Source organism: Caenorhabditis elegans, chromosome V (genome assembly GCF_000002985.6).
Source record: "Caenorhabditis elegans chromosome V".
Classification (NCBI taxonomy): Eukaryota; Metazoa; Nematoda; class Chromadorea; order Rhabditida; family Rhabditidae; genus Caenorhabditis; species Caenorhabditis elegans.
The window spans coordinates 20,395,682-20,412,189 of NC_003283.11; the positions used below are offsets into that span (position 1 = coordinate 20,395,682).

General features: G+C 34.0%; 1 protein-coding gene and 1 non-coding gene across 4 annotated transcripts; both read right to left on the reverse strand.

Moving 5' to 3' along the window:
* Nucleotides 1-389: 389 nt before the first annotated feature.
* Nucleotides 390-791, reverse strand: F53H2.4. Its single transcript, NR_070281.1, has one exon. It is a non-coding gene; the product is annotated as an Unclassified non-coding RNA F53H2.4 (non-coding RNA).
* Nucleotides 395-16,078, reverse strand: F53H2.3 (WW domain-containing protein; the record flags this gene model as incomplete). Of its 3 annotated transcripts, NR_070282.1 has the most annotated exons (7): nucleotides 1,564-1,836; nucleotides 2,582-2,923; nucleotides 3,969-4,298; nucleotides 8,842-9,047; nucleotides 10,080-10,256; nucleotides 12,486-12,671; nucleotides 15,987-16,078. NR_070282.1 is itself a non-coding variant. In NM_001269987.3 (6 exons), 6 exons carry the CDS (start codon nucleotides 12,613-12,615, stop codon nucleotides 1,564-1,566), a joined length of 1,458 nt encoding a protein of 485 aa, NP_001256916.1. The 3 variants fall into 3 exon arrangements, 2 of the variants coding, with proteins under 2 accessions (NP_001256916.1, NP_001256917.1); NM_001269987.3 differs by lacking the exon at nucleotides 15,987-16,078 and having other exon boundaries at nucleotides 395-1,836; nucleotides 12,486-12,615; NM_001269988.3 differs by lacking the exons at nucleotides 12,486-12,671; nucleotides 15,987-16,078 and having other exon boundaries at nucleotides 10,080-10,116.
* Nucleotides 16,079-16,508: the final 430 nt, after the last annotated feature.

A 16,508-nucleotide genomic window follows, 5' to 3' on the forward strand; every position in this document is an offset into this window, starting at 1 on the left:
AATATTTCCGGCAAATCGGCAAACCGAAAAATTGCCGGAATCAAAAATTTCCGGCAAACCGGCAATTTGCCGAAAATGAAAATTTCCGGCAAATCGGCAAATTGGGGGAATTGAAAATTTTCGGCAAATTGGCGAATCGACAACTAGTCGAAAATGAAAATTTCCATCAAACCGGCAATTTTCCGAATATTGTAAATATCCGGTAATTCGGTAAATTGTCGGAATTGAAAAATTCCGACAAACCGGCAATTTTCCGAAAATATATTATTTCCGGCAAACCGACACACCAGCAATTTTCCGAAAATTAGAATTCCCGGTAAATCTGCAAAATGCCGGATTTGAAAACTTTCGGCAGTTTTTTCCTGAAAATGTTCTGTTCAAAAAACACTACAAATTCTTCTAGAATAGTTCATTTAAATGAAAGTTTTGCGTCTGAAAATCTCAAAAAATAAAATATTTTCAGACAAAAAAAAAAGAGGGGCAAAGTGAAATATGAAGCTTCTCGGACTACGTATCAATTGTGTGTGGGCGGATGTGTGTGTGGAAAACACGAAAACTTGTGTTGAGGGACCAAAAAACTACAGTAATATGAATATTTTGGCACAGTGCCAGTGACGCGAAAATTAGGGTCTACAAATTACAGGGGGACAAGAAAAAAATCGAAAAAAAAATTGCGATACTGACTACGGGAATGTTGAATTCAAAAAATTTTCAAAAAAAAATATGTGAAAAAGTGGGCGGAGTCTACTTTTGCTACAGTAATATCCTAGGATTCAGATCTATGAGGTTTTTGGGTTGGAAAATTCGAAATTTTCCAGAAAAATTCAATTTTTACATAGAAAATTTGAAAATTCAGAAAAATTCCAATTTTAAGCTCAAATTTTTGAAAAATTCTACTAAAATTCAATTTTTTCATGGAAAAGTTGAAAATTCAGGAAATTCTAATTTTCAGCTCAAATTTTTCAAAAATTTCAAAAAAATTCAATTTTTTCGTAGCAAAAATCGAAAAAGTTCCAGAAAATATACAATTTGAGCTCAAATTTCTGAAATTTTCAGACAAACTCAAAAATTGTCTTTTTTTTATGATAAAAATTAAATAATTCTGCAAAAAGGTCGATTTTTAATTTGAAAAATCAGGATTTTTCACTAAAATTTCTCGGAAATTCACATAAAAATCCAATTTTTGCCAAAAACTCTCCATTTTCAGCCCAAAAAGCCCATAAAAATCCAAAAATGGGGGGTCTAAATATTGCAAAAAATTCGAAAAAAATACTGCTGCGAGGGTGGGAGGAATAGAACGTGGCTATCAGGGGAAGGAAAAGTACATTTTCAAACAAAAAAAAAACACCACCAGTGGTCTAAAATTAATGGGAAAAATGGGAATTTTGTGGAAAAAAAACTGCAAAAAAAAAATCTATATATACAATCAAATGAGTGGGTGGAAAACGAGAAAAATTACAGACAAATTGCGATCTATAGTACTAAAAATCGGGGGATTTGGATTTGGCGGGAAATTTGAATTTTCAGCTAAAAACTTCAATTTTCCACCGCTTTCATCCAAATTTAAGCCTGATTTAGGCCTGAAACCGGACTATTTGCCCACAGTTTATCCAAATCTTGAATCAACATTTTCATCGTCGAATCATCATCGAAATCTTCCATAGCAGCAGCAGAAGCCTGTGTCTGTAGACCGTTGGAGCTCAGAGGAGCCCGTTTCGACGGCTTAATTGGACTGAAAAGTGAGCAACTTCGGAACGAATTCCATGATTCTCCTTTCATCGGACTTTGCGATGATGATATTCCTGGTAGAAGTGGATTGAGATTTGCTGATGTTGCCTGGAAATAGAGGAAAATTAGAGATTTTTTGGGTAAGAAATTTGGATTTTCCAGGAAAAATTCGAATTTTCGGGTGAAAAATCCAAGTTTTTGGCTGAAAATTGATTTTTTTTAATTAAAAAATTTGGATTTTCCATGATTTTTATCTAAAAAAAATTTTTCGGGTGAAAAAGTTGATTTTTCGCCTTGAAATCTGAATATTTAGTCTGAATTTTGAAGTTCAAGCTGAAAAAAAGGGTTCCCTTTTCAGCCAAAATTTTGGAAGTTTTTAGTAAAAAAAATTTGGATTTTCCACGATTTTCAGCTGAAAAACTCATTTTTTCGGGTGAAAAAGTTGATTTTTTGGCTTGAAATCTGATTTTTTTTTTCAAAAATTTGAAAATTCAAGCTAAAAAGTGGATTTCTAGCCAAATTTTTGAACTTTCGGGAAAATTACAATTTTTTGGGTTAAAAATTGAGATTTTTTCAGCTATTTTCAGTGAAATTCGCAGTTTTTGAGTTCAAAAATCGAAATTTCTGGGGAAAATTCAAATTTATAGTTCAAAAATTCAATTTTTCGGCAAATTTTGTGAATTTGAGCCAAATTTTCGCCAATTTTGGCTCTTTTTTTTGCCAATTTTGGCTCTTTTTTGAACCAAATTTAAGTTTTTCCATTTTCAGCCGATTTTTGCCAATTTTTCGGTTTTTACTACCAATTTTAGCCTAATTTGGCTCATTTTTCAGCAAATTTTCGCAATTTTCTCACCTTAAAGCCTCCAAAATCGGCCAAAACCGCGTCAAACAGTGCTGCCGTCGAGTTTTCCGACGGCGACACAGCTTTTTGCTCCAAATTCAGAGCACTCGGGCGTGGAATGTAGACGGGATCCGATGAGCTGAAGAGCTCGGCAAATGTGTCCCCGCACTGACTTGATGACGTAGAATCACCACGTGGCTGCTGCTGCTGAGCATTTTGTGCACATTTTTCGTCGTGTTTAACAGTGTTACGGGGGAATTGGCCACGTGCCAGGGCGGCTCCGTATGAGGATGCTCCAGATGTTGGAGCAGCAGTAGATGGATGATATGGAGCAGCAACTTCTTGTGGAATTTGCTGAAAATTTGGAGATTTTGGGGGAAATTTTGAGAGTTTTGGAAGGTTTTTAGGGATTTTTTTTTTGCAATTTTTGCGGACTTTTTGGAAGTTTTTGGGGAATTTTAGAGAGTTTTGGAAGTTTTTTTTGCGATTTTTCTGGGCTTTTAAGAAATTTTTAGGAAATTCATAGAATTTTGGAAGATTTCTGGAATTTTTTGGATCTTTTTGGGGGTTTTAGGGATTTTTTTTGCGAATTTTTGGAACTTATTGAGGTTTTTAGGGATTTTTTTTGCAATTTTTGCGGACTTTTTGGAAATTTCGTGGAATTTAGAACGTTTTTAGGCTGTTTTTTGGGGATTTTTCTGGGCTTTGAAGCGATTTTTAGGGAGTTGGTAGAATTTTGGAAGATTTCTGGGATTTTTTGGATCTTTTTAAGGGGGTTTTAGGGATTTTTTTGCAATTTTTTGGAGATTTTTAGTATATTATTTAATTTTAATAGGAATTTTAAGGAGATTTAGGGATTTTTTTTTTGCAATTTTTTGGAGAATTTTTTTTGTGAATTTGTGGGTTTTTATCGGAATTTTAGGGATTTTAGAGCCAATTTTAAAAAATATTTCTAATTTTTCTGGCTTTCAGATTTTTTTCCAGTTTTCGGGTTTTTTTTGGATATTATTCAGAATTTTTGATATTTTTTCCAGAAAATATATATATATATATATAAATTTTTTTTTCAGATAATCAAAAATATTTTCAGAGAATTTTTTATTGAAATTTCGAATTTTTAATTATATTTTTGGGGCGAAATTTGAATTTGAATTTTTGAAAAAAAAAATTATCAGAAAATCGAATTTCCTGTGCATTTTTGAGGAAATTCAAATTTTTAAAAATTTTTCGAAGTAAAAATAAAAAAAAAAGAAAATTCATATTTCCAACTAATTTTTCAGGAAATTATGAATTTTCCGACTTTTTAGGTCAGAATTTGGCGAAAAATCCGAATTTTGACCGTTTCTGGGTCATTTTTCGTCGCGAAATTCAAATTTACAATTCAAATTTGAAAATTTACCTGTGCAGCAGGCCTCTGGCTATAAGGACGTGTAATTCCAGCGGGGACCGATGCTGAAACAGGCTTATTCGGTTGCCGACGCTTCCACCCGTCAACTGATGCCATTTCATAAAAGAATCCATCCGAATTTGCATCATAATATCGCATTGTTGGCTGCTGCTGCTGTTGTGGTGGTGGTGGTGCGTGGGCTCCTTGTGGGGCCTGAGAAGCCTGCTGTTGAGCCTGAAGTTGGAAGGCCTGTTGAAGGAAGGCGGCCTGAGCGGCGGCGGCCTGGGCGGCGAGCAATTGGTTGTATTTTGAGGGTCCATTCACGTTCATATGAGCTACTTCCTGTAAAAATAGAGGGTTTTTTTGCGTGATTTTGGGATGGAAAATCGAAAGCTATTTTTAATAAGAAAATTTAGTTTTCACACTGAAAATCGAGTTTTTGAGAATTTTTTGGGGTTTAATACGTGAAAATTTGAGATTTTTGAGGCTTTTAGGACAATTTAAATGAAAATTTAAAGTTTTTCTTCTATTTTCCGGGGTTTCATGTGAAAATTGGGGTTTTCCAATGTTTTTTCACAAGAAAAATTGCCGGTAAATTGTCGGAATTAAAAATTTCCGGAAAAATGGCAAACCGGCAAATCGGCAAGTTGCCAGAAAATGAAAATTTCCGACAAATTGGCAAACCGGCAAATTACCGGAAAATGAAAATTTCCGGCAAATCAGCAAACCGGCAATTTGTTGAAAAAGAAAATTTCCGGCAAATTGGCAAATTGCCGAAAATGAAAATTTCCGGCAAATCGGCAAACCGCCAATTTGCCCCAAATGAAAATTCCCGGCAAATCGGCAAGTTGCCAGAATTGAAAATTTCTGGGAAATCGGTTAATTGCCAGAAAATGAAAATTTCCGGCAAATCAGCAAACCGGCAATTTGTTGAAAAAGAAAATTTCCGGCAAATTGGCAAATTGCCGAAAATGAAAATTTCCGGCAAATCGGCAAACCGCCAATTTGCCCCAAATGAAAATTCCCGGCAAATCGGCAAGTTGCCAGAATTGAAAATTTCTGGGAAATCAGTTAATTGCCAGAAAATGAAAATTTCCGGCAAATCAGCAAACCGGCAATTTGTTGAAAAAGAAAATTTCCGGCAAATTGGCAAGTTGCTGAAATTTAAAATTTCCGGCAAATCGGCAAAAAAAGCGGCAAAAATATGGGTTTTTTTTTTTGGTTTTTTTGATACAAAAATCGTATTTTCTCGAGCACTTTAGCATTTCCAGCAGTTTTGGCGAATTTTTTAAAACTAAAATTCGCATTTTCAGAGCTTTTTTCCGTAATTTTCAGAAAATTTCAGCGAGATTTCACAATTTTCAAATTTAAGCGAATTTTCAACTATTTTTCCTCCACTTTTCTCGAATTTTATTCATTTCATTTTTTTTTTTAAATGAAAATTTAAAGTTTTTCTTCTATTTTCCGGGGTTTCATGTGAAAATTGGGGTTTTCCAATGTTTTTTCACAAGAAAAATTGCCGGTAAATTGTCGGAATTAAAAATTTCCGGAAAAATGGCAAACCGGCAAATCGGCAAGTTGCCAGAAAATGAAAATTTCCGACAAATTGGCAAACCGGCAAATTACCGGAAAATGAAAATTTCCGGCAAATCAGCAAACCGGCAATTTGTTGAAAAAGAAAATTTCCGGCAAATCGGCAAAAAAAGCGGCAAAAATATGGGTTTTTTTTTGGTTTTTTTGATACAAAAATCGTATTTTCTCGAGCACTTTAGCATTTCCAGCAGTTTTGGCGAATTTTTTAAAACTAAAATTCGCATTTTCAGAGCTTTTTTCCGTAATTTTCAGAAAATTTCAGCGAGATTTCACAATTTTCAAATTTAAGCGAATTTTCAACTATTTTTCCTCCACTTTTCTCGAATTTTATTCATTTCAAGTAGAAAAAAAATTGAAAATTTCAAGAATTTCAGTGCTTTTCTCCGTTTTTCGGTAATTTTTTCACATTTTTTCAGGCTCAATAGTTTCTTCAATGGCTTTGGGGCCGAAAAATTCCATTTTCAGAGCCTTTTTTCAGCTAAATTTCAATTTTTTCACATTTGAGTGAATTTTCAAGTATTTTTACCCAATTTTTTCGAATTTTTCGAATTTTTCTCTGTTTTTATGCAATTTTTTCTCTAGATTTTTCTCGATTTTCAGTGACTTTTGTCATTTTTTTCATAAAATCTCACGGGGAACTCGAAAATTTGAGCCTTTTTCAGCTTTTTCGGTAATTTTCAGTTTTTCTCGGCTTAAAGTCCATTTTCAGCCCCTTTTCTCTAGTGAAAAAGTGTCAAAAACGTTCCATCAGTCCGAATAGACTTGTTTTTTCAATTTCTCTCGTGGGGGGCATTCTAAGAACGAGAAAAAGACGATCAAAACATACTCATCTCTTCTTCTTGTTTTTGTCATTAAGATGGTCATTCACAAAAAGAAGAAGGAAAAAACGAGTTTTCATGGGAAATTATGAACTTTTTCAGGGGAAAAATTGACTGGGGAATTGACAAGAAAAAGCTTGAAAATAGTTGGAAATTCGAGTTTTTTGGAGAAAATTGACAAGAAAATCAGCTTTTAAGCTTTAAAAAGCCTGAAATTGAACTTTTTCAGTGAATATTGATGTAAATTAGACGGAAAATCTTGAAAATAAATGGAAATTCGAGTTTTCTTGAAAAAAATCACTGGAAAACAGGTTTTTTTGGTGGCCGCAAATAGCTTGAAACAGTAAAAATTTCAGGTTTTTCAGTGAAAATTGACGTAAATTAACCGAAAAAGCTTGAAAATAGTTAGAAATTCCCCTTTTCAGTGAAAATTGACGTTAATTAGCCGGAAAAGCTTCGAATCAGTCAGAAATTTCATTTTTTCAATGAAATTTGACTTATAATCAGTTTTTTGGCTTACAAAAGGCTTGAAAATGTCTAAAATACCAATTTTTAGTGAAAATTTAAGTAAATTAGCCAGAAAGCTTGAAAGTAGTTAGAAATACCATTTTTCAGTGAAAATTGACGTAAATTAGCCGGAAAAGCTTCGAATCAGTCAGAAATTTCATTTTTTCAATGAATTTTGACTTATAAATTGTGAAAATTAGCTAGAAACACCAAAAAACTGTCGAAAAATGTACTTTTTTCTGATTGAAAATCGTTGGAAAAAAAAAAGAAAATTATCCATTTTTATTCAAAATATCAGTGCAATCTTCACAAACTCTTCACAGAATTCTCATATTTTAGCCCCCTTTCTCACTGAAATTACCCCTCCAAGTTCCGTTGAACTCCGAGTCACATGGGCTCATTGAGCATTCGCAGAGCTTTCAGAGAATGAGGGAGAGAGATTCAGAGAAAAGCGCGCTTGTTTTTCAGCACTTTCAGACCCAGAAGCAATCGGAAAAATGAGTCATTTGTGAGGAGGTTCTTGGAAAAAAATGGGAATTTTCCGGGAATTTGGGATATTTTTTATGGGAAAAAGTGAATTTTCTAGCCGTAAATCAAATTTTTTAGACAATTTTCTATGCAAAAATGAAAAAAAATTACTTTAAGTCAACTTTCCAGCTAAAAAACAGGTTTTCAGACACTTTTCAAGCTAAAAATCCGTTCTTTAGATTATTTTCATCCACAAAATCAGGTTTTCAGCCAATTTTCCAGCTAAAAATCCATTTTTCTTCCATATTTTCTTCCAAAAAGTAAGCTTTACCGACACTTTTCTAGCCGAAAATCAAATTTTTAGAATTATCTATGCAACAACCTTATTTCCAGTCAAATTTCCAGCTAAAAAACCAATTTTCAAGCAATTTTGAAGCTAAAAATTAGGTTTCCAGTCACCTTTTGTAGCTAAAAATTTGGATTTTACAGGAAATTTCCTACTTTTCCAGCCCCTCCGTGTTGAAAATTCAAAAATGGTCCAGTGAGGCCAAAGAGCTTTAGAATACGTCTGAGAGCTCCAAAGTACATGTGCTCTTTCTCCGGATACATATATATTCTGAGCTGTTTCTGTGTGCTCAATTCCAGTAAAAGGACGATGTGTTCTTAAAGTGCAATACAATGACTTCAGAGACTTGTCGGAAGTACCCAAAAATGAGCAATTTGTCGGCGGAAAAAGGAGCTCAAAGATCGAAAATTGGGCCGAAACACGTGGAAAAATACATATTTTCAGCTCAAAAATCGTAAAAAAAATAGCTTGAAATCACTTCAAAAATTCAGTTTTTGGACGAAAATTAGGCCAAAAATGCACACTTTTGTAGCTGAAAAGCTCAACATTTTAAAAATTTCCAGTCGAAAAAGTGGAAAATTTTAAAACTTCACGTGAAAATCTACAGTTTTCAATCAATTTTCTCCAAATTTTCCGATAAAATCTCGGAGTTCAGTCAAATTTCTGGAATTTTTCACTAAAATTTGAAATTTTCAGCCGATTTTACTGAAAATTCTTTTTTTTTCCAGCTTTTCATAGGAATTTTAAAAATTTTCAGGCGATTCAAGCGAAAATTCAGATTTTTTTTTTAAATTCAGATAATTTAATAAAATTTTCGCCGAAATTTTAATTTTTTCAAATTTCAGTCAAAATCTACAATTTTTAATAGATTTTTCTCGATTTTTTCAGAAAATTTTCAGAAAAACCTTCAGTTTTTAACCAAATAACGAAAATACCAGTTTTTAACACCGATTTTCCTCAAATTTTACATAGAAATTTGAGATTTTAAGCCGATTTTAGGGAAAATTCTCCAGTTTTTGACCAATTTTCAGCCGATTTTTTCCGAATTTCAGTCAGAATCTTCAGTATTCAGACCGATTTTCTCGATTTTTTTCCACTAAAATACTCAATTTTCAGCCAAATTTTTCAAATTTTCAGCAGAAAAATCGCGTACCGAATCTTTTCCAGCACTTTTATGTACCGCCTGATTCGGTTGCCTTCTCCTCCATCCTTTTGCACCATTTTGTTCGTAATAATATCCATCAGTTGCAACGTCATAGAACCAATATTCCTCATTATTATTGCCGTTAGCTGTAGTAGTGGCGGCTGAAATTCCTGGTGTGGCACAGCTTGGGGCTCCTGATGACGTCAGAGCAGTGGCTGAAAATTGGGTGAATTTTTGAATATTTGGAGGTTTTTTTTAGTGAAAAATTTGAATTTTTCAGTTTTTTTTTTGTTGATATTTTCAGTTATAAAATTGAATTTTCGGCTAGAATTTCAAATTTTTAGTCAGAAATTTGAATTTTCTGTCATAAAATTGAATTTTCAGTCAGAAATTTGAATTTTTCAGTCAGAAATTTGAATTTTTCAGTCAAAATTTGAACTTTTAGTCAAAAATTTGAATTTAATTCAAAATTTGAATTTTTTGTCATAAAATTGAATTTTCAGTCAAAATTTGAATTTTTCAGTCAAAATTTGAATTTGAAACTGAAAATTTTGAATTTTTCATACAAAATTTGAGCTTTTCAATCAGAAAATTGAAGTTTTAGGGAAAAATTTGAAATTTTGGGTCAAAAATTTGAATATTTTCATCGAAAATTCGAGCTTTCAGTCAAAATTTGAATTTTTTAGTCAGAAAATTGAATTTTTAGTCATGAAATTTGAATTTTCAGTCAGAAATTTGAATTTTCAGTCAGAAATTTGAAATTTCAGACAGAAAATCGAACTTTTAGTCAGAAAATTGAATTTTCAGTCAGAAAATTGAATTTTTAGGGAAAAATTTGAACATTTTCATCGAAAATTCGAACTTTCAGTCAAAATTTGAATTTTTAGTCAGACACTTGAATTTTTCAGTCAGAAATTTCAATTTTCAGTCAAAATTTGAATTTTCAGTCAGAAATTTGAACTTTCAGTTAAAAATAATTATTTTTTGAGGTAAATTCAAATTTTCAGGGGGAATTTGAATTTTTAGTAAAAAATTACAATATTAAGCTGGAATTTCGATTTTTGCATTAAAAAAATTGTTTTTTCCGGAGCAATTTTTAGTTTTTCAGCTAGAAATTTCGAATTTTCACAGAAAATTCCGATCATAGCCTAAATTTTATCGAAAAAATCTTCATTTTCCAGTCATTTTTCTCGATTTTTTCCCAAATTTTTTGTATTTTTCAGCCAAAAAATAAAATAAAAACTCACAAATAATAGCTGTGCCTTCTTCTGAACTTTCACTCATAGCCTGACTTCCACCGAATGCTTCTTTCCGTGTGGTTCCCTGTTGACTCAACGTTTTTCGATATCGTTTTTGCTTTTTTTGCTGCTGTTGCTGTTGTTGTTGAAATTGTTGCTGAGCCGATGGTGTTGTCGATTTTGAGTCTGAAGAATGAAAATTGAATAAATTGCGGGATTTTTCAGGGGGAAAACGGTTAAAAAATCGAATTTTTAAGGTCAAATTTTGAAAAAAAAAAGTTAGAATCAAAATTTTGTGGCCAATTTTCAGCAAAAAAAGTCGATTTTCTAGCAAAAAATAGCATTTCTAGGGCGAAATTTGTGTTGGAAATCAGATTTTCAGCAAAACATGCAATTTTTTAACTCAAAAATTGATTTAAAAATTAAAAAAAGAAATATATAAAAACTTCTGACTGAAATTTTAAAAATTTTTGACTAAAAATTAAGATTTTTTACTGAAAATTCAAATTTTGACAGAAAATTCAAATTTTTGACTGAAAATTCAAAATTTCTACTGAAAATTCAAATTTCTGACTAAAAATTCAAATTTCATGACTAAAAATTCAAATTTCATGACTAAAAATTCAAATTTTTGACTGAAAATTCAAAATTTCTACTGAAAATTCAAATTTCTGAGGGAAAATTCAAATTTCCTGGAAAATTTTCAATTAAAAGGCAAATTTCCAGACAAAAATGCCAAAAATATTGTTGAAATTCGAATTTTCGAATTATTTTCAGTTCTTCAGAATTTTCGAATTATTTTTCAAAAAATGTGAATTTCAAGCTGAAAATCTTACATTTTAGCGAAAATGTGTAATTTTTTTTCCAAAAAGCTTAGATTTTCAGTCAAAAATAGCAATTTGAAGCTGCGGCGAATTTTTAATTTTTTAATCTTTTAAATCAAAATTTGGGGAATTTTTTAATTTTTTTTTTGATTTACGGCAATTTCAAGATGAAAAGCTTCGATTTTCAGGTGGAAAATTGAAATTTTCAGGTGGAAAACTTGAATTTCAGACAATTCAAGGAGGCTTTTTTGATCTTTTTAGCTCTAAAAACTTCAAATTTGACCAAATTTTCAAGTTTTTCAGGTTGAAAATCTCGTTTTTTCAGCTTTTAACGTCGAAAAATCCCGACCAAAAAGTGATATAACAGCAGCAGCAGAAGCCTAAACCAGGAACTTCTTCTTCTTCTTCTTCTAATGACGAGAAAAAGTCGCGGAAAAAGGATGGAAAATCCAGTTTCCAGGATGCTTCTGCTGGTAGAACACTATCCAACCCCTTCACCGAGAGAGAGAGTGAGAGAGAAACAGAGAAATTATGGGAAAAAACGACGACGAAGAAGAAGAAGACAGGCAGGCAGGCGATCACTTGAAGAAAATCTTCCAAAAAAAAGAAGAAAATATGGTGTCGAGGAACTGTTGTTTCTGAGGGTTTTTGGAGGAAAAATAGGGAAAAAATGACTGAAAATCCAGGTTTTGGGCGGAAAATGCAATATTTGCACTGAAAAAGCTTCCAAAATCAAAGCTTCCGGGGTTAAAATCTATGAAAATTGGATTTTTTATAGCGAATAATCTCTTTAACCCCGATTTTCAGAAGGAAAAAGTGCTGAAAATCACATTTTTGAACTGAAAAAGTGCTTGAAATTGGATTTTCCAGATAAGAAACTGCCTAAAAATTAGATTTTCAGGTAGAAAAATGAACAAAAAGCTACTTTTCTCGGCGAAAAAGTATTGTAACTCCAACGTTCATATAGAAAAAGTGCTGAAAAGCACATTTTCAGAAGGAAAAAGTTCTGAAAATCGCATTTTTGAACTGAAAAAGTGCTTGAAATTGGATTTTCCAGATAAGAAACTGTCTAAAAAATAGATTTTCACATAGAAAAATGAACAAAAAGCTACTTTTCTCGGCGGAAAAGTATTGAAACTCCAATTTTCCTACAAGAATGTTACTTCATATAGAAAAAGGGCTGAAAATCGCATTTTTCGGTCGAAAAATGTGCTTAAAAGCGAATTTTTCAATGGGAAAACGCTTTGAAATCGAATTTTCGGTTGTTGCGAAAACTGACTGAAAATCGGAAATTTAAATAGAAATTTTTAGTAAAACCTGATTTTCAGGCGGAAACTGTGATGAAAACTCAATTTTGGGTGGAAAAAATCACCGAAAATCCAAAATTTCCACAAATTTTCCAAATTTTTGGCTCATTTTCAGCCGATTTTCTCGACTTTCAGGCCATTTTTCAACAAATTTCAACGATTTTTTACTTATTTTCGGTCAATTTTTTCGACTTCTGGCTCATTTACAGGCATTTTTCCTCGATTTTTAACTCATTTTCAGCCAAATTTCTCGTTTTTTAACTCATTTTGACCGTAAAACTCACCATCAGACGATGAATTCCGCCTAACTTGCATCATTTGCTGCTGCTGCTTCTCAAAAATGCCCGTACGATCCATAAACCATGCCAGCGTCTTTGTGCCACGTGGCATTCCTGGCGGCTCGTTTTGTCGCATTTCAAATGTCGATTGGTGGGTAGATGTAGTAGTTGAGTGAGTAATTTTGAATTTTTCTGTAAAAAAAATGGAATTTTCAAGTGAAAAATGGGGAAAAATGCTCAAAAATTGAAGAAAATTCGAAAAAATACTAAAAATTGTGCAAAAATCTAAAATTTTCAAGGTTTTGGCGAAAAAAATTCCTAAAAAATCGAAAAATATGAGAAAATCTAGATATTGGAATTTTTCGAATTTTTCTGCTCAAAAAAATGCAAAAAAATTTTAGAAAATTTATGTAAATTCTCAAAAAATCTGCCTTTTTTTCAAGTTTTTACCCAAAAAAGCTCGAAATTTCCGCGACTTTTTATCAAAAAAAAATCTGGAAAAGCTCAATTTTCAGCTCTAAAAATTGCTCATTTGCTCGCGGAGCCCCCATATAAGGAGGGCGGAGCGAAGCGAACAACATGTATCACGTGGAACACGCCCGGGGAGAAAGAGCGGTGAGCAAGGAAGTGAGCAAAGCTCAAGGAGCTCTCACTGACCACAAATATGGGACATTCTCGAGTTTCAGACAACATTTTCATTGCGAAATGAAGTGAAAATCTAGAGATTTGAGAGAAAACTGCCGAAAAAATTCACTTAGAAATTAGGAAATTCCTCAAAAATTCAAGAAAATTTCTCTAAATCCATGAAGTTTTGACGAATTTCACCCAAAAAACGAGAAATTTGAGATAAATTCATTCGGAAATCAGGAAATTCCTCAAAAATCCAAGAAATTTAGGCAATTTTCACAAAAAAATCCAGAAATTCGAGTGAAAACTCTTCAAAAACCAGAAAAATTCCAGAATTGTAGAGTCCAACCAATTCCAGACAACTCCTCTGCTCTCTGAGCTCTCTGCGCTAAACCGAAAAGAGCACAGCTGCTGCTCGGGGCTCCGCCTGTTTTCAGAGAGAGGGCAGCTGGCGGCGGCACAGAGAGAGAATAGGAAATTGAGGTCAACTGCCCTTTTGTCCAGTGAATGGATGATGGTCCGTGGTCTCTGTGGCTCTGAGCACTTTCAGAGAGCAGACACGAAAAGTGCAAAATGGCAAAAGCCTTGAAAAATCGAGTTTTGCACTGAAAACCATATTTTCTAGACGGAAATTGGCTTTTTTCCGGATTTTTCGGCTCAAAAAACGGAGAAAATGTCGATTTTTTTTTTGAGAAATCGTTTTTTCAAGCTAAAAAACCGAATTTTCTACTGAAATTGGCTCAAAAACGGTCAAAGTTCAAAAATTGAAGCTTTTTTTCTCTTCTACGGGCACTTTTTAAGCCGGAAGTTCGAGAGGCTGTGGGAGAAAACCAGCTGACTAGCCGCTCTGTTTTTCTCTGCCCCCCGTTCGTTCTCTGTCTCACGAGGAACACATAAAGCTTATGCATTTTCAGAGAATTCACTTTTCAGACACAAATGACGCATCTGAGGGCGTCTACGTGCAGGTTCAGCGGGGAGGAGAAGCTGGAATTTAAGACTTTTCTAGGCGAATTGGAGAAAATTGGACTTTTTCCATTTTCAAGCTCTAAGTCCACAATAAATTAGGCCAAAATTGCAAATTCTCGATTCAAGAAAAATTCCAAAAGGCTCGAAAAGTCAGAAGAAAATCTCAAAATTTGTCATTTTTCGAGCTCTAACACTGACAGGCAGTTCTAGACTTTTTGGTCCAACTTGTGAAATTTGGCGATTCGAGAAATACCAGAAACTCGGTAAATTAGAAAATCGAAATATTCCACTTTCCAACACTAATGGAGCTATTCAAGTAGTGTCGGAAAACGAAAAAGTGTAATAAAACACATAATAATATGTATTTTAATACAGTTGTGACGCCTTAATTGTATTGAATACATTTTTCAGCATTAATTGAAAAACCCCATAAGTCAGCTGAAGTAGATCAAAACTGCCAAAGTTCAGAAATCTCCAAACGACTCGGAAAGTCCGTTTTTCGAGCTCCAAAAGTCCTTCAGACCATCAAAAATTCAGAGCTAAACAGCTGGACTGCCCTTGTGGTCTGGAACACACACACACACATTTTCAGCCAAGACGAGAGAAAAGTGACGCATCACAGAGACGAACACTGCCAGCCATCTGTGTGTGTCAAATCTGCCCTTTTCTTCCTCCTCCTCCTTCATCTCCTCCCTACAACCACCCTTCCAACCAATTTCTCGTCGCATTTCGAACGGGAAACAAGGCGGGTGGGGTATCATGTATATGGCGGCGGGCAGAGAAGAGGGGGTTGTAATAAAGTAATAAAACGATAAAGCGTTCGCCTCTCTCGCCCGCCCGCTTCGTCGTTCTTTTTTTTCTTCATTACCAATCATTATTACATGTTTTCTATGCGTGTGTAGTGAACAACATCGCCTTTTTAAGCCTTTTCATGGGGCAGGTAGGCAGGCTGGCGGTGTGTGACACACAACAATAGAATCATGATGACGTGGCAATGTGAATTGACGTCTTTGGAAGAGAAGACAGGTGAAACATCTGTTAGTTACAGATGGATGGATGACGTGGCAGATTGCATCGATAATTGGCACGTAATTTTTTGGGGAAATTGTGGCCAAGTACAGCTCGAAAATGTGCATTTTGGCTAAAAATGACCAAAAATTCGATGATTTTCGACTTTTTGAGGCAATTATTCAAAATTGCTCTTTACAGTGGAATGACACACAATTGTGTGCAAATTTTGGTCAAAAATGACTCAAAATTTGTGGTTGTCTGTTTTTTTTTTTTGAAAATTGCAGACTTTCACTAAAACTTGATCGAGACGGCAAATATTTTGCGCAAAATTGACACCATTTCATGGTAAAATCACATTTTTTCAGCCAAACGACTAGAAAACGACCATACACGTGGTGTCAGACTGTCCCATTTCGGGTTGATCTACGTAGATCTACGAGAATTGCGGGACTTGAGACGCAGAGTGGCTCAACTGATTTCGCATGGTTAAGAAAGTGCTGACATCACATTTTTTGTGCGAAAAATTCCCGCATTTTTTTGTAGGTCAAACCGTGTTGGGGCATCTCAGGACCATACAAGATTGTTTAGAATCCATTTTTGGCTCAAAATGGCAGATTTTTAAGCTTTCGAATTAGTAGAAACTGCAATTTCAAACCAAAAGGTGGAAGTTCGATTGAAATGATACTTGGCATAAAAAATGGTAAAAAATACTTCATTTTTAGCTCAAAGTGCTACAAAATGCAGCTTTTAAGACCAACGGCTCAGAAATCAAAAGTAGTTGAAAATGGCCAATTTTCGACTCAAAATTAGTCATGGCAACCAACCGTGTGAGAGATGGGGGATAGATAGCCGTAATTACGGGATTATCCAACATCTGCAGAGTGAGTGTGGGCTCTCACTAACCTCCAAACCTCCTTTCTCCCAATCGTACTAGTACAAATACAGATGTTTGTGCTAGCGACAGGTGGTTGGGAACCAGTGGGGTTGAAGAGCATGACACTGTAAATATAGAAATGTATATGTACAGTCGTTTTTTTTGTTCCGCTGCTATTTGCGGAGAAAAACGACGGAATGTTATGATCGACGAGGAATCGAAAATCGGAGAAATAACACATAGACACACCGAAATTTGAATAAAATCGGGGTCTTGTGATTCAACGGAATTCGAACAATTTTTTTTGGAAATTGTGTCCGTCGGCAGAAAAATTGACTGAAAACTCGACCATGGGCATCGAAAAATGAGCATTTTCTTCAAAAGCTCGATAAATTCGGCCTAAATCCAAAGTTTTAGGATTTTTGAGGCCTGAATTGGGATACAGCAACTTTTTTCGGAAAAATACATTTTTCAACGAAAAATAATACATGAAATTGGCTCAAACGCTTCAAATCAGATTTTTACAGATCTTTGAGCCAAATTTGAGCTGA